The 23,886-nt window shown below is 41.1% G+C and overlaps 2 protein-coding genes across 9 annotated transcripts in view; one reads left to right on the plus strand and one right to left on the minus strand.

Moving 5' to 3' along the window:
• The window catches only part of LOC129382134 (uncharacterized), a 43,110-nt gene extending 19,227 nt beyond the window's left edge, over nt 1-23,883 (minus strand). The window contains exons 1-5 of one of the 7 annotated variants that reach the window (XM_072287080.1): nt 17,384-23,814; nt 16,509-16,579; nt 14,751-14,800; nt 11,703-11,811; nt 6,367-9,532 (exon numbers count right to left, since the gene is read on the minus strand). In XM_072287080.1, the coding sequence (XP_072143181.1) occupies nt 9,486-9,532; nt 11,703-11,811; nt 14,751-14,800; nt 16,509-16,579; nt 17,384-17,583 (477 nt within the window). In that variant the 5' untranslated portion in view covers nt 17,584-23,814 and the 3' untranslated portion in view covers nt 6,367-9,485. Of the gene's footprint in view, nt 1-6,366; nt 9,533-11,702; nt 11,812-14,520; nt 14,612-14,750 lie in introns of those variants that run through there. The other 6 variants (XR_008610214.2, XR_011893281.1, XR_011893278.1 and 3 more) reach the window with 6 other exon arrangements.
• Nucleotides 1-23,886, plus strand: part of coro (protein coronin) — a 45,805-nt gene that overhangs the window by 14,787 nt on the left and 7,132 nt on the right. For both annotated transcript variants that reach the window (XM_055065545.2, XM_050169141.3), the window contains exons 7-11: nt 816-961; nt 2,314-2,374; nt 3,795-3,896; nt 5,853-5,990; nt 14,325-14,513. In XM_055065545.2, the coding sequence (XP_054921520.1) occupies nt 816-961; nt 2,314-2,374; nt 3,795-3,896; nt 5,853-5,990; nt 14,325-14,513 (636 nt within the window). The remainder of the gene's footprint in view (nt 1-815; nt 962-2,313; nt 2,375-3,794; nt 3,897-5,852; nt 5,991-14,324; nt 14,514-23,886) is intronic.

Here is a 23,886-nt window from a genome sequence, read left to right on the forward strand (position 1 = left end):
ACCCGTGGTTATGGTGTTCATGAAGTCGGGGTCACTGTTTGTGGAATCCAGCATGTCCTGTGAGACTTCAACACGAAGTTACTTTTGCTCCACCGTGAGCAGCTTCGGCACGAATTTCGCCACAACTCTCTTCATGGCCAAATCTTCGGTCATAATGGAATGTGCAGAAAAAGTGCTGATGCCCACCTCTTCCGCAGTTTCTCGGATGGTCACACGACGGTCCCGCATCACCACAGCGTTCACTTCAGCAATGACCTGGTCATTTCGGCATGTTGATGGCTGACTGGAGCGTGGCTTGCTCTCCACCGATGTGCGGCCGTCTTTAAACCGGTTGTACCACTCCTTAATCTGTGTGCTGCTAATAGCATCGTCACCGAAAGCCGTCTGAATCTTCCGAATGGTTTCCACTTGGCTGTCGCCCAGTTTCTGGCAAGATTTGATGCAGTAGCGCTGCTCCGGTCACTCCGCGATTTTCTTGCAATAAAAAACTAACGAGAGCACTGCGCACCACCTGATTCAAATGCTGCGTCCCAGCGACTGACGCTATCGGCAGGCGGGAAAAATTCGCGCATGCGCACTAAGGTTCAAGGTCGGCTGATGATAGCGCGCTTGTTTTATATCCATCAGGTGTTTGCAAAAAAAAAAAAAAAAAGGTTGGATACTTTTCTAACAGACCTCGTATGGGGTTTGAAATAAATTTTCCAACATAGTGTCTTGAATCTTCAAAGTGCTTGGGCATATGTCTGACACGGCACAAACTGAATGCTCTGTGTTGGTGTTGCTGATTCAAAGTGAAAAATTTCTTTGTCTTCTAGGGTGACAGCAACATCCGGTACTTTGAGGTGACGGACGAGCCCCCGTTTGTGCATTACATCAGCACATATCAGTCGAGTGAACCACAGCGGGGAATGTGTGCCATGCCAAAGCGCGGTTGTGATGTCCACCAGTGTGAGATAGCCAGGCACGTTTCCGGCTTCCAATTCTTTGCTCTCTCAGTGCCTTTTTGCTCATCATCATATCAAATACTTGCTGAATTGCCTCAATAAAAAAACATTCTGAATGTTCAGGTTTCAAAATACTTTGCCATCTTTAGAATGCTTACAAGGGTGAAGCAGTTTTGAACCAGTGGACCAATGTCACTGACTTTTGCTGTGCCATCATAAATTTTACTACTTCACAGCTGCAGCAGAAGTTACTGGTAGTCATAGTCCTTTGTACTCTGAATGGGACAAGTGATTGAAAGTGCCATATACTGCTTTGATTGGTACTATCCTTTATTACTTACTCACTTATTTGCAAAAAGTGGTGTCAATGTTGCAGTGACTGTTAGTGTAATGGTGCTGGCAGAAGTGTACACATGCAGTGAGCATGGTGAGATTGATCCATTATTGCATTGTCATCTGTCATGTTGGCAGGGCCTTGTGCTCATGTGCCTTCCTGTGAACAAGCCTGGCTGACATGAAGTCAACAGTATGAAAGGCTATGACAGACTATCACACTATATGACAGGTATGACAGTATTAGGCAAGGAGCTTATAGAAAACCACAGGGATGATCGAAGCGAAAGAGACCGTTTACACAAACCAAAGTGCTGTCTGAACTGATGCACTGGCAGAAAGTGCATATACCAGTGCCAGTTATGCCTTTAGTAATATTGTATGAAACTCTTCTCTTTTCTGCAAATGTGACGAATTTCATGTTGTGTATGGGTGTGTAAATATTGGAAACTTTCTAATAGACTGAATCTTGTCTTTCGATTCAAGTCGCCAGCTATGCATAATTGAGCATGAAACTGAAACTGGAGCGGGCATAGTGGATATAAAACACAAAAATGACCAGATAGGCTTTAAAGAGCCTTTAAGTATGTGAACAAATTACTTATTCCTTCTTAATTCCTCATTTGAGCTGTTAATAAACCATGCTTAATAATGTCCAGTGTAGTACCAAAAACTAGGATGTGTGCATCCTTCACTTTTTCCAACATATTAATGGTGAAAAGCCCTGTTTATTATTAGAAAACTATTTCATAATGATTCAGTTTACTTACAGCGCTATTTGATTTGTATTTGATTCATTCGCCTAAAAACAGACATTTGCCCACCCCTGCTGTTTTGTGCAGCACTTGCTGGACAGAACATTGTGCCTGTGCAGAGTGTTATGTTTTGGTTGCACATTGAGTTTAAGAGCTGCGCCTGGGCTGAATTGCTTCTTGTAAATTTTTTCACACAGATTTCACTCTGGTATAAATGCATGCTGCAAACTGTTGTTGGTCAGCGTGCTGGCTTCTGAAGTTTGATTGTCTTTCTGCACTAGGTTTTACAAGCTGCACTCCAAGGGCCTTTGTGAAGTGATTTCTTTCACAGTACCACGCAAGGTTAGTCCTTATGCAGTGTTAACAGAATCATGCTCACTGCTGACATTGGGATGTTGTTTACAGAAGGGTAGTAAACTGAACTGGTTGGTATGTATGTACAGCGTGGGGACACGATTAGACAACCGAAGCACTCGTGTTGTCTAATCTTGTCTCATTTTTACAGTGAACCTGCTGACCTCTAGTTGGTTGGGAGTTTGCGAGGTGTGCTCACCCAAAAACAGCCAGCTGGAAAAGGACTTTGTGTTTGAGTTTCTGCGTAGCAGAATTAAGTTTTCTCGTATATTCGCATTACAATCCGATGCTATCATACCTGTAAGTTGTGTGTAAGTTGTACTTTACGAAATTTTTGACACATTTTCGTTTTAGAAATTCAATTAGTTCATTAACGCACTTGCGCCAGGCGGAGGGTTTACAAGAATAAGGATGAATGAGGATGGACCACTAACAGCAGGTGGAAAAAGGATTTGTCTTTCAGTTTCTACATGACAGAATTATGTTTTCTTTTATATTCGTATTACAATCTGAAGCTATTATGTCTGCAGCTTGTGTGTAAGTCGTACTTTACGCATTTTCTGACGCTTATTACTTTTAAACATTAATTTAGTTCAGTAAGGCACTTGCGCTTGGTGGATGGTCTAGAATGAGGATGTATGTTGTACGTCGCACACGTGCATAAGTGCGTGACGTATGTCGCTTGTGGTGCTGGTGCTTGTGTAACATAGTCTAAAAGTTCCGCTGTTGGTACTTGTCTAACATCTGCACAAGCTTTCCTGTGCATCCACTATCACAGGGTGGAATGGAGGGAGACTTTTCTTTCACGCTGTCTGCAGTGTTTGCGTAGATTTATTGTTTTCATTGTGAAAAATTAAAGCCTTGCTCTCTAACATCCATTGCAGTAATCATTGAAGTAAGGCTAGCCATCTAGCACATACATTTATCTCTTCCAATCTTTTACTAGGGGGTTTTCCATGTAGTTTGGTCCATGCTGTCTTCATAACATCTGTGACATAGTAATGCCCAATATAATGATTGCGTACAAGTGGAACTGTGTGGATAGCCGTCTTTTTTTTTTTCTGTGCCGATGATGTAGTTTCAGTTACTTGAAACAATTTGTTTTTGTTTTTCTGTACTTTAGCCTGAAGGAATTGCAAACTAAACCTCCATGACTCTAAATGCAAGGTAGTTCCACGATCCTGTGAAAAGGATAACTTTTATTCCTCAATGTTCAGTATAAATTTTGAATCTCCTTACCAGTCTTGTCACCTTTCATGAGGAGTATTAGTATTGAGAAAATTTTTTTTGTGCAATAAGTTATCAAATATGTCCACAGCTTAACCAAGTTATGAGGGTCCCATAATGAAGTTTACATATTGTGCTCTGCTCATCTGAACACGTTGCGTTTTTGGTTTTGTCATTTCAGTCAGATCTATTCCAGCAAGATCTGTACCCTGAGACACCCGGCGACACCCCTGCCATATCAGCTGAGGAGTGGGCAGAAGGAAAAGATGCTGACCCAATTCTTGTAAGAATTTCTCAAAATATAAGAATTTCTTTTGTCTTCATGTAGTTTTACTCACAGCTGTATAAACACCAATTTGAAAGTTGCTTAGCACCGTTGGCAGTGTAGAACTTGTTGAGCTTACTGTTCTACTGTGCTGAACCTATGCAGAAATATTTGTGATGAAGCTTCTGAATTGGGTTGGTTGGTACATACTGAAACTTGAAGGTAACAGTGCTAAAAGTAGGGCCAAGACAAGAGGAGATAGTATATATTGATGTCACATGCAATAAAAATTGTTTGTTATTCAGCACCGTGTTTGTCTCCTCTCGTCTTGATTTTGTATTTAGCATTGTTACCTTCAAGTTTATTTGTGAACCCTTTCTTTACTCCCACAGTAATTGCCACTTTTAAATTTCATTAATTGCTAATACAGTTGAACCTGAATTTGGCAAAGTCACATTTCGCAATTGCAGCGAAAAACTCTGGCAATTTTTTTGAGTCAAGGATTGTGTGTTTCATCAGTAAAAATTACTTAGTCAGTTCTTAGAACAGTCCTGACAGATAGCATCTTCTCAGGAAGCATGAAAGAAATCCTGTGAGGAACTTGAGCTATAATTACTGAATTTAAAACATGAACTTCTGTGGTAGAGATTATGTCGAGAGCTTTGGCTTGGGCTGCACCTGGTACTCGCAGCCATCATATGGTGCTGTGCCTCTGGTCCTATTGCCCTTCAGCCCACCAAAAGCTACAACTGCCTTCCCAATACAATTAAAGCTATATACAGTTAATCCTCAACATAACGAACTTCAACATAATGAAATTCTTGATATAACAAAGCATTAAACTTTTCATAACCTCTTGTCCATAGAACACCATGTATTTAGAACCTCAATATAACAAAGCCTGTTTGTATGCAATTTCAATATAACGAAATTTGCTTCCTGGGACCACAAGAGCGACCCCCAAAGTGGAGCCGCATCATGTTCCATATAACATCCAAGTGCGATAAGATCCTATCGCAGCCTGCGCACTTTGTGCTTCAAGTGCGAGTGAAAGTGTACGAGGGTGAGACAAGAAAGATGGTGGTTTCACGAGTGCCGCCTTGCCGCGTGAGCAGAGGGAAAGAGGGGGAGGGGAGCTCACTCGCGGTAACGCGATTAAGCGCGTGTGAGGGGCAGGTGGGGTGGGGGAGTAAGTTGGTGCTTTGCTACTTCTGGTGCGCGTCTTGGCCGTAGCTGCACAGGGCTGTAAGCGCGTCTGAGAGCATACTAGCCGTGCACCCTGCTTTAGAGGTAATCTGCTGCGTGTGCGAATAGTGGGCATGCCGAGACTGTGCGGCATCATGTTAGCTGTCTTCCTGTGTGTTTAGTATTGGAGGTTGCATAATCTTGACTTTCGGTGAATCGTTGGAGCGAGAGGTAGGTGAAGTATGCTGCCCCGCTGCCAGCGCTGATAGCGTCAGCAGCATGATAGCGTTGTCTCAGTGTGGGCAACGCTATCAGCTGCGGGGGCGGAGTGCACGCGAAGGCGTGGCTGGTTTTGCTTAATTCTTACCGCTGATGTGAAGAATTGTCAATGTGGCATGAAACCATATCATCATCACCGACTCTAAGATTAATCAAAATAAATTGTTTTCTCATTCAAATATGCTTTTTTCTTTTCGATTGCCCAATAATGCGGAAATTATGCAGCCCCTTTTCTTGTAAGAAAAGCAGATCGGCAACTGTACTTATTTGCATAAAAGGTCGAATTTCAATACAACGAAATTTCAATATAATGAAGCAAATTGCTGATTTTACCTACTTTATTATATCGAGGTTTAACTCTATATATTAAAAAATATTGTTTTCCTGTTTTAGAGTTTTTGTTTTAGTTCAAATAACCTGGCTTCAATCATTCCAGGGAAGCATTATGTTTACTTTTCATCAGGATGTGTTTCGGTTCGTGATTATTCATTGTTGACTGCTTTCTTACAGATCAACTTGAAAGAAGGCTATACAGCCAGCACGAAGCAGGACTTCTCGGTGACTAAGAAGCCCAACATCCTTAACAAAATGCCTGAAAGGCCAGTAGCACAAAAGGGAAGTGAACAGTCCGTGTCCCCAGTGGTATCAGTAAGTTGGCCACGCATTGCATTGGCATTTTCTATGCTAACATTGGAACTTCTTGAATAAGTGAGCAGTTTTTATTCTTTATGAGGGGATATAAGAAAGTTATAAAGATGTTATCCTGTTTCACGAGAAAGCTCATGGCCATGAGCTTAACGGACATGCAGCAGATGCACTACAGCACAATAAGAATAATATATGGGCGTAATGTTGCATACAAGTCTCAGGCTGCAGTGTTTTTCTAAAGCTACTTTGAGTATTTTGGGCAAGTTTGGAAAGGATTCTTAAGCACTTGTGCACATTGGTCTGTGTGACTCTCTTTTCCCTTGTACAGTTGACTCCCCTTAACCCTTTGAGGGTCATTGCCTGAAAAGTATGGCGGCAGAAACAAATCACAATTCGTCACGGCCTTACACGTATAACATAGATTAAATGTCTGAAAAAAACTTGCCTCTTTTAGAATGAAATGTCATGTAGCATTGTACTGGCGAGGCATTTCAGTTTCTGCCTAAACTGATTTTTTGCTTCACTCTATGGTGGCTGCCACCACAGTACTTTGGGAGTATTCCCGCTTCGCCTAGTCTACTGCTGTATACTCAGAACCGTGCTAGCAAACTTTATGATTGACATTCTCGCATATGTCGTTACGAGTTACGGCCAGTGGGAAAAAAAAAGGGTATAAACAGGGACAAGGTGCCTCAGAAAGGCTGGCCAACGTTTCGATAGGGGGACCTGTCTTCATCAAAGGCGGCCTTGTCATTCTCGGCAGGTTAGTTTTAACAGGTTAGTAGAGTGAAGTCGTGCAGTCATTGTCAGTGGCGGCTGGCTGTAAAGGGAGAGACTGAAAAGAAAATGAGCGCTTTCGCTTGCTGTCTCTAGGCATGGTTTCTAAGATGAGGGGACTAGAGCAGGAAAGTGGGAAGGCGGCAAAAAAAAAAATAGAGAGAGAGAGAGAAAAAAAGAAAAGAAAAAAAAACGAGGATCAAAGAAGGCCATAGGAGGGTGTTGCGGGAGCGAAAGGTTAGGGAGCCTTCAGGGACGTTGTTGGTGGCATGCGTTTGTGGTTTTAGAAGATCCTGTGAGCCAGTCAGGGTGCGAATAACAAAAAGACACGAGTTGAAAGAATCACTTGAGTAGCATAGCAGCAATGCGTTAGGTAATTTTGAAGGTGTTAATATGGCGCCACGGAGTCTGGGGGCAATGGATAGTGTAGTTGGAAGCCAGCGGTTTGGTCTTTCAAGGGACATTAGCCTCAGCATATCGGCTTAGGCGTCGGCACAGCGATATACATAATTGGCGTGACCCTGTGTGGTCGAGGCGCTGAAAAAGGTATCCTGGCATCTGTGACTTTGGAATGTCTCAGTGAGGGCCTTTAAATGAAATAAAGAAAAAAAAAAAGAAAGTAAAAATAAACGTGGAAGAACAAGTGGGAGGGGGAGGGGAAAAAGCGGAAGGGGGCAAGTACACATAGGAAAAGGGCTTGTATAGTCTATATATGCTTAAAAGCGTGGAAGAGGACAATAAATTAAGCAGTAGGGGAGAGGCAGGGAAGAAATGTAAACGGAGGAACTGGTGAGGTTAAGAATTGTGGTTAGCTGGTGGCATAATGTGTTTTGTGCTTTTGTTAATGATATGAGAATGTCTGGTTTAAGTTACAGCTATTGTCATTCGTAAGTCTTTCCCTATACAGCCAGCCGCCACCGACAACGAGCGCATGTGACGTCACTCTACTAATCCGTTAAAACTAGCCTGCCGAGGATGACAAGGCCGCCTTTGACGAAAATAGGTCTTCGTATCGAAATGCCGGCCAGCCTTTCTGAGGCATTTTATCCCTGTTTATAACCTTTATACCACAGTGTGCTACTCCATCTCTCAGCCCCATTCTTGATGTTGGCCAATAAGAAAAGTGATTTCTATCTCGTTTTTATTACTCAAAGTGCTGCTGTGAGGTGCTCGCCTGCATGGCTCTCCCATAGGCATGCAACTACTTTGTTTACAGGCGGGCACTCAAAAACTGGCAATGCTGCTGCATGTGCGTGAGAGACACGAGAACTGAGAGAAACTCATCTAGCCATCTAGGAATTTATTACTGCAAGTTTTTCGCTTGTTTTCTTTTTTGATGCGTATGCTTCACTCCATTTGATTGCCTGTGGGCACTGACATGCCATGTCTCACTCTCGCTATGGCCATTTGTCCTGGCACCACTTCACTCTAACGAACCACTTCATTTTCCATTCTTCTGGCCCTTCGTTCCTAGTTCAGACATTGCTCAAGGGTCACCACACTGTCGTCTTGGCTGTGTTCAAACCCTCGAAACGACACATGATAAATGTGGCAAATGAAAGGGAATTTTCAAAATGCAGGCCCCAGTGGCATACAACCTATTTAAAACATTAAACTAAGTTCTGTGAAGATTATTACATCAGTAAAAAAGGTTTCTCATGTTTCAGGTTTCTCATGTTTCAGGTTTCTCATGTTTCAGGTTTCTCATGTATTCAGTAATAAACCATGTTTAAATCTGCACACATTAATATATTTGTCACTTCATTGTCACCTAAAAAATTGGTTGCTTGCTTTTTTTTCGAAATGAGTCAATCTGAAGAATTTAAATTTGTAATAAAGAGTGGGACCCTGGGGGGACACATTTTCAGAAAAAATGTGACGCTCAAAGGGTAACCTTGCTAATTTGAATGCACAACATAGTCTTTGTGAGAAACCATACATTGCTATTGAAGGAAAACTCGTTTTGTTCAAACTGCTTCAGTTGCTTCAGTTGCAGGCTGCTTCAGTTAATTCGACCTGCACCAACCCGCATCAGAGCTCCCTCAGGTGCGCAGCGCTTACTATATAAGCCAAGAAAACACAACAAATTCAGTAGATGATGCTACTGCTTCCCTAGGCATGAAGCTGTCTTATATAAATTTGTTTTTATCTGTTAGTAGCTGACGCTCATTCCACCTGTGAAGAAATCCGTTGCCACTTGTTTCATGTTGTATTGCGCTGAGCTAGTGCCTAAACATGTTGGCGCTCTTTGCGTCGTGCTGACTGAGTTGCGCTTCAAGAACAAGAAACAAACAACAACAACAAGAAACATTACAGACTAGCAATACAATAAAACAAGCAATAAAAAAATTGTTTATTTTCGCTGCTATTTGTTAATTTGACCTTTTGGATAGTTTGATAAAATCTTGCAATCTCATAAGGGCCGAATCAACGGGAGTTGACTGCACTCAAGTAGTGTTTCTTTAGTGGCACAAGCATCAAGCGACACTATTGTTTCTTGCGCAGCACTTCCGGTTCGCCTCCTGAGACGAGTGGGGACGAAATTCAAAATAAATAAACATATATATCGTAGTACAGCGCAAAATTTATGGGTTTCATTATGGAAATGATATCAGAGCATAAGTTTAGTTACAAGCTGAGTTACTGAAGTGTCTAGAATAATTAGAATATAATTAGAAATCGCTGATTACTGCACACCAAAGCATAGAATCATAGACTTTAGAGACCCGCCACATGAGCACAACTTTGGCGAAATTCCCGGAAACCTGGAAGTAGAAAGCAGAATGAATGACGTCACTAATGACGTCGCGCACTAGAAGGTGGCATGATATTTAACCGATTGATAAATGGAAAGCAGTTGCCTGGCATAAACTGAACATCTGTCTAGCAAAGCGGATGTGTCGTCACTTTCTCCTCTCTCACTTCTCCTCTCCCGACACGCACCTGCTCGCTTGCTCACTTGTTCACTTGTTCGCGACAGCTGCGCGTTCACGTTTGTTACATGCTCTGACGTCAGCACCGGAGAGGGCGCGTAAGGTGCGCTTCATGCGCCCCTCGCCAGGGGCTATGCCCCGCCAGGTGGCACATGCTGCGCCACCTGGCGCAGGTAGAATTCACTCGTATAGACCGTTGACCATTACATCGATAATATACAGGTTAGCAATGCAGGCAATTAAGTTAAAGCTGCAAGCAGGGGCAAAGAATAACAGCATTTTGGAAGAACTTCAGAATGGCTTCAAAATAGGTAGGCGTCTGGATGATAACTTATTCGTCCTTACTCAGTCGATTGAAATATTCGGAGTAGAAAGGAGACGGTTATATGTGGCTTTCTTAAACATTACAGGAGCGTATGACAACATAGATCGCAACATTTTGTGGGATATTCTGGAAGGGAACGGCTTGGGCGACAATTCTATAGAGCTTTTGAGAGATATTTACCTAGAAAATACAGTTTTTGTTGAATGGGAAAGGATGAGGAGCAAGGAGAAAGTTGATATGAACAAGGGACTGAGGCAGGGGTGCCTTTTATCTCCACTGCTGTTTGTGATGTACATGGTGAGGACAGAAAGGGTGCTAGAGGAAAGTAATATGAGGTTTAATCTCTCATACAAACAGGCGGGTACAGTAGTAGAGCAGGAGCTTCCAGGTTTGTTTTGTGCGGACAACATTGTGTTGCTAGCCAACAAGCAAAGTGATTTGCAACGTCTGGCTAATATCTGTGGACAGGAAGGCGAGAATCTAGGTCTGAAATTTAGCATTAAAAAATCAGTTATTATGGTATTCAATGAAAACAATCAACAGACAGTTTCTATTCAGGGCCAGGAAATACCCCGGATAAAAGAATATAAATACCTTGGTATATGGATAAACGAAGGTGATAGATACACATATGGAAACACAAGAAAAAACAAAGACAAGAAGAGGGGAAGAGAAATGTGGCCATAATGAAACACAGAGCGCTATGGGGAAACATTAGGTACGAGGGGCTCCGGGATATGTGGAAATGTGTAATGGTTCCAGGACTTACATTTGGAAATGCAGTTGTTTGGTTGAAATCAGGAGTGCAATCAGGACTCGATGGCACGCAAAGGTCGATGGGACACCTCGCATTGGGCGCTCACGGGAAGACTACAAATTAAGCTGTGCAGGGTGATATGGGCTCGGCAAGCATTGAAGTGAGAGAAGCTCGCAGTAAAATTGATAATGAAGAGTGACTGAGGGATATGGAAGAAAGTAAATGGGCGGGGAGAGTGTTCAGCTACTTGTACAGGAATAACATTGGCTCACAGTGGAGGAAAAGAACTAGGAAACTTACCAGCAAGTATCCGGCCTGTATGGTGAGCAACATGGCATCAAAGAACGTCAAGTGGGAAGTCAAAGAGGCTGACATAATCTCATGGGGGGCGGCAATGAAAAAGAAACCTTCTATGAGTAACTACTTAAGAGGAAAAAAACTAAATCGGGAAAGAAACAATTTATGATAACTCAAAGGGAAGCTCATTAGTTTTCGAAGTGAGATCAGGATGCCTTAGAACATACACTTATAAAGCGAGATATAAGAAGAAAGAAGAAGCATGTGCATGGCTGTGGTAAAGCTAGGGAAACGATGGAGCATGTTTTATTAGCATGTCAAGACATCTGCTTAGCGGTCAATTTAGGCATCTCTGACCTCCTTGAAGCCGTTGAGTTCAGCGAGAGTAGGGGGAAAGTAAACATGTCCGCAGTAGAGATTAGTAAGCAGCGATTGAAAGATTGCTGGAAGAAAAGTAGGGAAACGACAAACAACGAAGGCTTGCAAAAGCAAAGTTCACAATAGAGGTTCAGAAAGTTTGGTTATGAGAATTCATCGTGGGATATTTTTTTGCTTTCCTTTCTCTTTTTTTAACGTAGGCAGTACATTAGGCAATATAATAAAAGCTTGGTGGCACAACTCACCACCCCGTTCCAAAGGGGATGTCATAGCAAAGATCCATCCATCCATCCTCGCCCTCCCTTGCTCCTCGCTCGCATATCGTGCCAGGGGAAAGATGTTCGCTTGCTTAAACTAAAGAACACCAAAGCCGAGAAGTGAGTGCCACTAAGAGACATCGAAGTCAAAGGTTAGGGTCGCCTACCATTTTTTATATGAGAACAAGTGCATTTAGCAGCTCAACAAGAAACCACACTAAGACTTGTGGTGTCAAGGCTCTGTCATTCTCTTAAAAAAAAAAAAAAAAAAGAAAGCATTCTATAAAACAACGGCTCTGTTGCATGATAGTGCGTAGCATTTATAAAGAAAGAAGCATAAGCTGCATATGGAAAATTTGTGTTTGTTACAGAATTCATCTAATAGGAAAAAATGTGAGAAATAGCATAAGGAATAGCTCCACAACATTGGGATCACCCCTGAATGCAAAAGTTGGTAAAGCATCGTATCAAAGAGAAAGCATTTTTTGCTGGTACTAATGAATCCTTCCTTGGATTCAAAAGTGCATTGAATACTTTTTTTATATCTAGTCTTCATGCTGTGTGGTTGAATCGTGAGGAAGCTTTATCTTTTTCTCAAATTGTGTGTTTTATAGACTTGTGGTGGACTGTACGTGCCTTTTCACACTGACCCCTCAAGCACTTAACTTTTCAATAGAGAGTCTGGTTCACAAAAGCATCATGTCTTTGACTTGCTTTGTTCATTCAGCCCTGCTCAAACTTTGTCAGTACTGTTCATTGTGCGAGTTTGGAACAGCATTTCTTTAAGAATTCTGAGAGGCACAGAGTACCTAAAGTACTGACAGATCTATTCTTCAGCACATACATTTAACCTGTTTGGTTTATTACAAGCTACCAAGGAGTAAAGTTGCGAGCAAAAGTTTGGAGACCAATATGACTGGAAGAAAAAAAGAAAAAAAAAAGCCTTTGCAGCTTCGGCATGCACATATTGAACCAATGCAGTGCATGAAACGATTGCATGTTGTGAAGCTGTGCTAGACTAAATTAAAATTTTTGTTTATTTTGTGGTGTTCAAATTTTTGCCTGTGACTGTGAGATAGCTTTTTGAACACAAAATGATTACTTGCTGATATACCTGAATGATGGCATAAATGTGGCATAGATGTGATCATGCTGACGAAGAGATATACGCAGTTAATTAAATTATGGGGTTTTCCATGCCAAAACCACTTTCTGATTATGAGGCACGCCATAGTGGGGGACTCCGGAAATTTCGACCACCTGGGGTTCTTTAACGTGCACCTAAATCTAAGTACCATGGGTGTTATTGCATTTCGCCCCCATCGAAACGGGGCCTCCGTGGCTGGGATTCGATCCCGCGACCTCGTGCTCAGCAGCCCAACACCATAGCCACTGAGCAACCACGGCGGGTACAGATATATGCAAAGAAATGCTTTGCATTTAGAACGATCTTCAGTTCAGCTCATCCCTGTTTTGGTGCTGTTTTTGTGTAGTGCACTGAATTCAGACGGATTGTATTGTTGCTCCTAGAAAGGAAAGGGAAGGCAAAACCAGCAATGCAAGTTCACAGTGTCTGTTTCATCGGTGCAACATTAAGATTTTCACCAATGTATTGATTGAATAGTGCTGTGAAAATATTGCTGCTGAAAAAATTTCGACTTTCTTTGGTTGCCTGGACTGCTCTTAATGCACTGGTGTTAGAAACAATGTTGTGTCACAAAAACCTGCAGTGGTAGTGGAAGGAGTTGTTGCAGTGCAGTGATTTGTGTTTATGATAGATCATGGTGTGGCAGAGTTTGAAAAGTATGGTTCTTTATCTTAGAGAAAGCTTTCGTTACAAAACTACAAGTGACTTATGGCTTTTTCTCTTGTAAAATTCACCTGCTGTGGTAGCTTAGTGGCTATGTCACATGTTGTACTGCATAGCTTGAAGCCATGGGCTCGACTCCTACCACGGCGGCTGAATTTCGATGGCGGCGAATTGTAAAAGCGCTTGTGCACTTTCAGGTGCACGTTCACAAACTTCAGGTGGACAAAAATTAATCCAGAGCCCCCAACTACAGCGTCCCTCATAATGTGGTTGTCGTTTTGGCATACAAAACCTCAGAATTGATTTTTTCTCTTGCAAAGTTTTTGAACTATGGTGAACCTTCCTTGTTATTTAGCTGCTGCTGTGGCTTTTCTGTTTGGTGAAATGTATCATTACTGTTTTTATAAATCTCTCATCTCTTGCATCTACATGTATGTACTTAACCGGATTGATGGGATGAGCAATAACTACAATAATCAGGAGAGAGACACACAGAAGCCTGAAGCTATAGCTGAGTGCAATATCAGCTGATCCAATATTCTTCCATCGTGTTGCAGGCCGAAGTGCCCATTGTGTTGCTGTTGCACTCAGGTGCTTCCACTGCTACAAAGACAAGAGAGGCATCTTACTTAGATGGAGGCAGTATTCACCTTGGTGTACTTCAGTTTTGAAGTTTTTTGTCTTGTTAAATATAATAGAGACACTCACTGCAGCTTCTGGCATCAGCCACTATCTGTTGTGCAAATGAATGAAGAAGTGATGATTTTAACTTTTTATGACATTTTGCCATGCATGTGCAGGATGCAAAGTTGGACGAGCTGTTGGATGAAATCAGGAAGCTCAAGTCTGTTGTGGTGAAGCACGAGAAACGCATCAAGGAGCTCGAGTCGCGGTTGGAAAGTAGCAAGGAGGATACCTCCGTCGACCGCCCCAACACGCCACCGACACCTCCACCGGGTGATCAGAAACAGAGCAACAATCACCACGAAGTAGGCATCTAATTTGGGCTTTACTGTTTCAAGCAGGCTAGCCAGCCATTGTCCTATATTGTGGTGAAAACGATGGTGTTGCGGCTTGCTGTTCTTGCCTGCATACAAAAGTGGCATTGTTGAAGTTTGTTGGAATCTTGAAGCGTGAGCGAGTGTAGTGCATTGTTGATGTAGCTTTGAGTTGAGGCAGGAGGCGCTGATGAGTGTTGTGCTATGTTGATGATGAAAGTTACTTACACTTGTTGCTTTAGCTTGAATGGGGAATGATTTCATTGGCAGTGGCAGGCCTGAAAGAGGCTTGCAGTTACAAAAGCAAGAAAAAGAAAAAAAGACATCTGTGCTTTCATTGCTGTAACAAGCATGCAATTTGTATGTCTCAAACACGCTGCTACCAACACCTCTATGTTGGAGCATACTTGGCTGCCCTTGTGTACCAATCTTCAGTCAGTTGCAGCACAAAGCAAATTGACACATCTGATTTAAGGTGCATACATTGCTTTTTATCTGGCATTACTTGTAAACAACTGCTCTTCAAGTCTCGCTGAAAGCCTGCCACAGCACTCTGCTCTGAAGTTCCATACACTAAGTACGAAGTGTATGTTCTTTAGTTGATATTGCCATGTCGAAGTACCTACGTGCCTTCCTTGCCAAAGATTTGCTTTGTAACTTATGGATGTTAAATTGCCCTATCCTTGGGCACTGCTCTGGCTGGTAGATTATTTTTATAGAATAACTCTCTCTCTTTTTTTTGCTTAGTGCATTACTGAGCGCCTTATATAGCCAGTGGCTTTCATTGTTGTAACGAGAAATGGTTGGTAGTGAGGTGAAAGTACTGCATCTATAAATTGAGACCTTGTATGAATGGTTGCGAGATCTGCACATTTATTGGCATTACTAGAGATGATAGTAGTAATAGGACTGCCTGTGACTGCCAGGGCTAACAGATCAATATAAAATAGCTATTGGGTATTGAAATGCTTTCTTTAATGCTGTTACTATGCCTTTTGTCTTGACTCAGTAAGCAGCACAGGCAAGAATATGGTCAGTAGTAATTTACCAAGTTGAACTTTTATATATACAGAGTTATAGGATGGGTGCCAAGAGAAGGGAAACGCAGTGGAGGACGGCAGAAAACTAAATTTTCAGGCGCAAGTTGGAATCGGTTGGTGCAGGACAGGGGTTATTGGAGATCGCAGCGAGAGGCCTTCGTCCTAAAATGGACATAAAATAGGCTGCTGCTGCTGCTGCTGCTGCTTATGATGATGAAATACAGCTGACCTCCGTTAATTTCACCTTGTTCAGACATTGAGTTATACAAAAATGGTTTGAATTATGAAAAGCTTTAAATTGATGTTTCAAACTTGCATTGATTTTAACATTTATTGGAAATGTCCTGTTGTCATCTCTGCCCATTCTTTCAAGAGTCCCAGTACAGATAGTTCTAAGGCAGTGCAGGCTGCTTTTTCGGCATGCATTGAGACTCATTCTTTGAGCCGAAAAGCTATTTTAACTTCAACCACAGTTGCTTGTAAACCTTGGCCATGTTTATTGTCATCACTACTCTTGTGCAGAAGCCACTACTGTGGAACAACTGGCTAGTTATGAAGTTGCAGTTCCAGCAAAGCATTTGTTGTTTTTGTTGGTCAGTGGCTCACATGTTGTTTTATCTTGAATTTACCTATAAATGGCCCTTACTTTAGCAGGTGACAACACAGCTGAGCCTTACACACTGAAATTTTTGCATGATTCTGTGAAACAGCATGCTCTTCTAGTGTGATTGTTAGCGACTTGATAGGATTTCAATGCTCACTTTAGCATGTTAGGAGCTTTTGGCACAACCAGTATTGCTTAAATTGACCCACTAGCAATCTGCTGCAGTTCTTCAAATGAATTGAATATGGGTTTGATATAATGAGCTTTTTTGTCTCTTCATAAAGACATTAGTGCTTTTCAGAACCCTTAGGTAAGAGCGAATTGAAGGAAAGTTTACTCAACTGATGTCAAATTGCTGGAGGTCAGCTGGATTGACTTGTTTGGGAGGGTTTGGCTTGAAAATTATTGTACTTCTGGAAAAGTAGAAAACTGGGGCTGTGTATGATCTTACCTTCAAGCTGACTATTTTTCAACGAAGTGCGATAAACAGCAGTTTTCTTTTTACTCATGTGACTTGCAAGTCCCACTGCATTGTTACAAAGCTTGGCCTATGCTATTTTTTATTAGATTTTCAGATTTAGGTTTTTGGAGGCAGACTGTCCAAATTTTTTGTTTACTATGAATCGCACTTGGCTGTGGTACATGATCATCCATGAGCTGCACAGCAATCTTTCCTTTTGTTTATTTGATTTAAACAGGTCACACCTTGACAATGCTCAATTAACACACTTGCCGACCAATTTCTTGGACATGAAAGGGGCATTCTTTTTTTCATGAACATTGAAAATGAAGCACTTAAGCAGAACATTTAAGGATAAATACTTATTGTACCTTTTGCTTATATGTATGAGAGGATTTATTGGTGATTGCGCCTTTTGGCATTTAGATACCTAGGCTTCTGGTCTCTAGCTGTGTAAGCTCTAAATGATTGACGGCACTTTTGAAGGTCTGGCACACAGTGCATTCAAAACATCATGAAATGAAAAAGAAAAGCTTTTCCCTCTTTTGCTCTTTAGGACAGGTGCAGGCAGCGACTATGCCTTGCTTATATTGAGAAAATAGTAAAAAAGTAGTTCTCCAAGTCATTATCACATGGAAGAATAGAGACAATCACTGTTCTACTTGCGCTTCCCCTTGCCATGAATAAGGCACGGAAAAGATATTCAACAAAGCTTTAGTTTGCTTGGACTTTTAAGCCTTGCAGAATAGCTGGTTACCTAAATTTTGAAGTCAGGAGCATGTGATGGCATCCAAGCTTCTTGCTATAGTCCCCTGGTGAACAGAATAGGTGCTCGGCGCTAGTTGTCTGCCAGTGATGCAGTGCATGCTCATTCTGATTAACTGCTGCCGGCTGAGCACAGCATTTGCCTTTCATTGGCAGATAATTCCAACAGTGTGGCACAGTCATGATTGGCATGTTCACCCTCGTAGAACCGCTGGCTTGCCAAGCTGGAATGCAATGTACAGAAGATTTTTCAAAACTATCACTGCTACAAATGACAAGCAGTGTTAGAAATTTGCAGTTCGGTGATAAACCATTCGAAGTCGTTACACACTAGGCTTACCAGTGAAATGGCTTTCGGAAAGCCAAGAAGCTACTCGACCACAAGAAGTTAACTATACTTCTGTAATTTGCAGTGTTGAAACTTCTGATGCAGTTCGTGCAAATAATGGCTAAATGATAGATCTAACCATCACATGGCATATCAATTTTTTATTGCCATTATGTCTGTTTGCTCTATATAGAGCGCAGTAGTGCCCTGCCTGTATAGTTCAGATAACCAAGCATATCCACAAAATTGGTCTGCTGCATTGGCATCACTGCCATGGTTTCATAATCTCTGTAGGTCATAAGAAAAGTTTCAATATTTTGTTACCTATTATTTTACTCAGTGACTATCAGCAAAAGACCCAGCAACTTTATCGCAATAGCGACATTGGGCATTTGATTTTACATTTGATAAAGCTTATTAGGAGCAAAAGTAGTATCCTTGACTGAATAAGCAGTTCTGCTTGTGCCATACTAAAATTAATATGCATGAGCATTTTAACAGGCACGTTTTGAATCACTTGGTACCATCTAAAGATGTAGGCTGTAAATGTGACTGCCCAGATTTTCTCTGTGCAGTTTGCTTGCTGTAATCATTCTTTAATGGTCATTTTTTGTACCTGAGCTGCATGTGCCGATTTAATGGCATCAAATGCATAATACTGTAGCTATGAATGTCATTTGTGCACTGCCACAAGGGTAAGCTTAACAACATTAAAAGAAAATGCAATTAGAAACAGTCCTAGTTCCAAGAACCCGGCGCAGTCTTAGAATAAGTAGTTTATTTTCTTTGTTCATCTTGAACATCACAGTCAGGTGACTTGAAAAAAATATAACAAAATTGGTTAACTTAGATGAGTACATATTTGCAGAGAGAGTGTCCGTGTCTATCCCAGAAAATGTTACTGTCACTTAGTTTCTTGTTTTATACCTCCCTCAAACCTGTAGATGCAGTACTATGTTGACCACTTCAGTTTGTTTCCAGAGCAGTTGACAAGTACACTTTCAGGTGCTCACAAAAATTAGTTTTCTGTATATGCTTATTACTAGTTTTTAATGACACATTTAAGTACAGCTTACTAGTTTAATGACCATTAACCCTTCTTGGACGAGTGTAGCCTTCAGGCAACCCCATACCGAGAAAAAACTTTCTTGCTGAATTTCGGTATTGAGCATGAAGTTTCTGGCCAACTGTCTCTGACCAACACTGAATGACAGGTAGCAAGTGTCATATGTTGGATTAGGGTAGGAACACAGGACGAGGAAGATGTTTGGCATGCAACTCCTGTCCTTTTGAAAGCACGATAAGAGGAGACAGAGTGATGTAAGATATCCAGCTGCAGTAGAATCACACATTTGATGTAAAGCAAATGAATTGTATAGCTATGGTTCACATATGACAAGAGCTGTCTGTACAAATGTACAGTCACCCGCAAAAGTTTACGAGGCACAGGTTTAACGAAAAATTTGGATTTCTGCTCTATTAAGGTGTAGCGCTTCTAATTTAATGGGTCACAGTGTAGTTCGCAAGAACTGCTACAGATCAAAGCTTTTAATTAGAGGCTACATGCACAGGCTTATGGAAATTTGGCTGTTTCACAAATCCCGCGTCTCGTAAGCTTTTGTGGGTGACTGTACAAATTCCAAATGAAGGAATAGGTTGCTCGGGACGAAGCCAACTTCCAATTTCTTGCCTGATGTTCCGCCCTCCCCGCTATTGCTAAAAAAGCTTCTGCAAGACATTTTTTTTTTCACCGATTGTGCTTATTCTCTATGTTTTACACATTTAGATAGAAAATACAGTTTTTTCGGGTATTTATATGGCTTGTCCTTAAAGGGTTAAGCAACATCTCTACCTGAATATCATGGTTCCAAACTAAGTTGCTGTTTTAGCTGGTTCAGTGATCGTCAAGCTCAAGACATTAAGAAGGCATATGCGGTGCCAGCTCCAAAAATAATGATGCTAAAGCCCTACACTCTTAATCACATCGTTTGTCGCGTAGCGCAGTGTTAAGCTCTATCTCAAGCTGGAATGTCTTTTGGAAAATTTTTGCCTTTTGGATGGAGACAGTGTGTGTGTGAGTATGTGTTTTTTCAAAAGTAGATATGCCTTGATATGTAATTTCTCTCTCTCCCTCTCTTGTGTGTCTGGGTTTTATTGATTTGCATTCTATTTGCAAGCCTTCATGTGTGCTCTGAAAATGGCATTTTTAACTATGTTCTGCATTTGTTTTTGTGAATTGCCTCTGAAAACCTGTATTTTACGACACATATTTTTTTTTACACTTGAATTGGACTTGGTAGTTTTTATTATTGCTTTCTTTCTTTGATTTCTTTTTCCCCTCTTGACCGCCAAGTATGCTTCTCTGTGGGTGTGCAGGAGCAGTGACTGTTAAGGATGAATTGAGATTTTAAATCTTGTTAATGTAATGTAAGGCCAACTATGCTCAAGTATTTTTGTGCTAGCTGCAGCACCTCAAATTGTCTCTCTCTTTGGCCTATTGTTAACAGCTTTGTCAGAGATGGCACAGTAAGACAATAATGTACATTCTTGTTGAAGCGATTTTCAGCATCGCATAAAGTGCAGGTGTATTGTTAAAGCCAGCGTCATTCATCATCTCCAGTGGTTTATTGGAAGTAAGGCAAACAATGACTTGTGTGCTGTCACAAAGGCTCAGAACAGCCACTGTTCAGCTGTGATACATCCCTGTGCCTTAATTCTGACGTGTTATGTATGAGTTACCAATCATATATGCACAGTTGTCATCAGCATTGATGCAGGTATGTCCAGTATTTGTCATGTTGTGATGCATTGGCTCTTATTCTAACTGTGGTGTGAGACATGTTCTGTTAGTACAACTACAGAGATCAATTTAAGCAATTGTTTGAATTGCTCAGATTTACTCTGCCAGAATGCGAGGCATACTGCACGTAGCACTTGACAACTGACTGTCTCTACAAAGGCCTGTTAACTAGCTATTTCATGCAGCTGGTTTAAGCTGACTCTTTTCAAGAATATCTAATGTGTAATTTCTTTTTTGACATCTTGACTGAGTTTCCGAGGTTGACTGAGATGCTTTAGCCTTTTTTACGTGCTTTTAAAGTGATACTCTGATGAAAATAGATTTAGCATTGCAAATTGTCATTGTGAGGACATATTGAAAAGAAAAAAAATGGTCAGGTATGCAAGCAAAAAAATGAAAAGCATTGCGACTCCATTTGTTACCTTTTCTTTTTTTTATTGCAAAAGAAGTTGCCAAGGTGCTTGAACAAGTTGATTCATTGCTTTTAGTTATCACTTTGCTAGTACCCAAACATGGCGGCCACAATGATGTCATTGCACCATATCAGCTTCCCATAGATGAATGGTAATACATTTTTGTGAAGTAGCCTAAGTACCCACCAAATTTTTTCCACAAGCGGACATGTGACTCTTCTTCAGGCGAGTTGTGTGTGCTAGCCTCACATATCTCTACACAGTGTAAGAAACCTGGAGGATATTACTGCATGCAGTAGTGATGAAAAGAACCCCTGATGTTTGTCTTGGTTGAAGCAAATGGTGCCAAATGGTCCAAACGCTCGCACTCGGCAATATCTGTGTCTTGAAGTGGAAACAGCATGTAAGCAGTACAGGAGATATGAAATAGAGTGAAACACGGTACAATAGCTTAGGGGTGTATGAATAGTGATTTTTGGTACCGAATGAAATACGATTCGAATAGTGCCAGAAGTGAATCAGATCGAATTGAATATTGAACAGTTTTCGAATAATGAATACCCATTATCACAATAATTATAAAACAATGTTCACATCCCTGTGATTTCTTAAAAATGACTAATTTCTGTTACATAGCACATTATGAAGCGTTGTTTATTAAAATTAGTTGGAGCAGGAGCAAGGAAGTAGTTTCTTTGAGTTTACATAGTGCCCACAGGGGTGAAAATTGACCGTACTTTTGCTCTAATATAATGTTTATTTGGACAAAGGTGGCGTTCTTAAATATTTGATAAGTATTTGAGAAATATTTGGATTTATGAATAGCTAATATTCCAATCAAAAACTGAATCAAATAGGACACTATTTGATATGTTATTCAAAAATTTCCAATATTTGCACACCCATACAGTAGATATATGAGAAGCGAGGAAACACACAGATAGCCTTTTCAATCTCTTGTCCTGTGTCTGTGATGTTCTCACCTTAATTTATGTATTTGACGGCATATACTCGCAGTGAGGAAGTTAGGTTGTGTTTGTTGTTTCATTGTTCAATTAATTAATACAGGCCAGGCCTTCTTGCTTCTCAAATGCTCGACTGTCACTAATATACAGGCTTTTAAGGTTTTGTTTTCTGTGTTGTTATATGAAGCATAGGCAGTGAAAATATTTTTTTGTGCAAAATCATTGCAAGTAGAACCTCATGTCTTCGTTTCCCATTCACTGTAGCAGTACATGTTCTACTGCCTTAAGTGCCAGAAAGCTGCTGAAACCTGTGTCACTGTGTGGAATTGTTAATTTCTCACTGGGTCTTGTATCTTATGCTTGGAAGTGTAGTTTCACATTTGTAGTTTGGAGCACGATAAAAAAAAAAGTCTTCCCATACTAGGGCAGTGCAATGAAGAGTTTGTGGCTGATGTGAATTCTACATGTATGTCATAGGCCTTCAGTTATTTTAGTAGTTTGTGGATACATTTCGGGTCCTCTGGAGACTGGGCAATCATTTTGATTCTAGCAATTACAATTTACCCATTTTCACACCTTTGCATGCAGTTGTCAGCCTGTCTGGTTGAGAAACATGGCATTGTGAGCAGTACCATTTGCAGAATGTCACCAAACATTGGACTCTGTAGCACAGAGTTGAAGCACTAAATTGGCTTACATGTGCCAGTTGTGCACGAGAATAGGGGGCCCTTCCTTTTTGCCATCGCAAAAAAATCCAGCTAAGCGATGTGCTGACTGTTGCTTGGCGTTTTGGCTCGACTTGCTCAGGGTCTCATTGAAGCACTTGTCTGTTTCCCATTGTTTGAAATTAGCTTTTCATGAGGCCCCATGCCAGCCTTTTTCTTTCATGCAATTTTCTGTGATTCCATTTGCCCACATGAGGCTAATGTGCAGTTAACAGTGGTGCCATTGTGCACATATATACCATGTTTGCTTACAATATCTAATGCCAAACTTGCGCATTAGTTGTGAGCATCATCGAGATGGAAGGCGGAAAAAGAGTTTCGTGTTCACGTCTTAGCAACTACCGTGCCAAGGGTGACTTTGCTATGACTTTCTGAGCAATGCATAAAGCAGAAATATTTATTGCGCAAGTGCCTTCCCCCCACTTGTTCTTTTTTTTTATTTTTTTGGAGAGACTGGGTCTGCCATCTAGTCTTTTGAGTGTGCATTGTTCACCAGAATGAACTTTTTGAGGTGTTTTTCTTTTTCACCTTTGTACATGCAACAAACTGTGCATAAGAAATCACGAAACTCTTGCTGATTTCAGTGAAATAAAATTATACAGTTTTACGCCTGTTGCCTTAGTCTAAACCCTCACCATTGACTCTGCCTGAATGGTGTGATGGTGTTGACTTGCATCACAATCTATGCATCACATCCCCTATGCCTCGTTTTTTTTATTTTTCGCTTCTTTGTATTGTGATTAACAAAAAAATTGAGCCTCTCGTACCCCCTTATTTTTGCACATTTATCAAGGGCGAGACTGATTTTTTCTGTATTATGCATAATTTTCTTCCGGTTTCTTTTGCCGAGGTTCGTGTGTTATGTGCATTTCACCAGATAATTTTTGGTGCATGAATGAGCTTCAATGAGGTTAGCATAAGCAGCCACAAAGATTGGCAAGCCAACTGCATCAATGAGGTTAGCATAAGTAGCCACTAAGATTGGATTGGCAAGCCAAAATTATGACATTCAGGCAAAATCATGAACTGCTTGTCATACAGTATTCATAATTGCTTAAATATTGACTGTGCATGCAGGCACCAGGGCTAGGATTCTTCTAGTAATATTGCCATGAGACTTTGTGATTCATTAATGGATGACTATAAGCTCTTGCATATCATGCCTTAAAGGGGCCCTGAAGCACTTTTCTAAAATTTTGCTAATTCTTCAACTGTGAGTGGAATTCTCGCAGCAATACCTGGCTTTCTCTCTTTTCGTCTTCGT

Source organism: Dermacentor andersoni, chromosome 3 (genome assembly GCF_023375885.2).
Source record: "Dermacentor andersoni chromosome 3, qqDerAnde1_hic_scaffold, whole genome shotgun sequence".
Taxonomy (NCBI): domain Eukaryota; kingdom Metazoa; phylum Arthropoda; class Arachnida; order Ixodida; family Ixodidae; genus Dermacentor; species Dermacentor andersoni.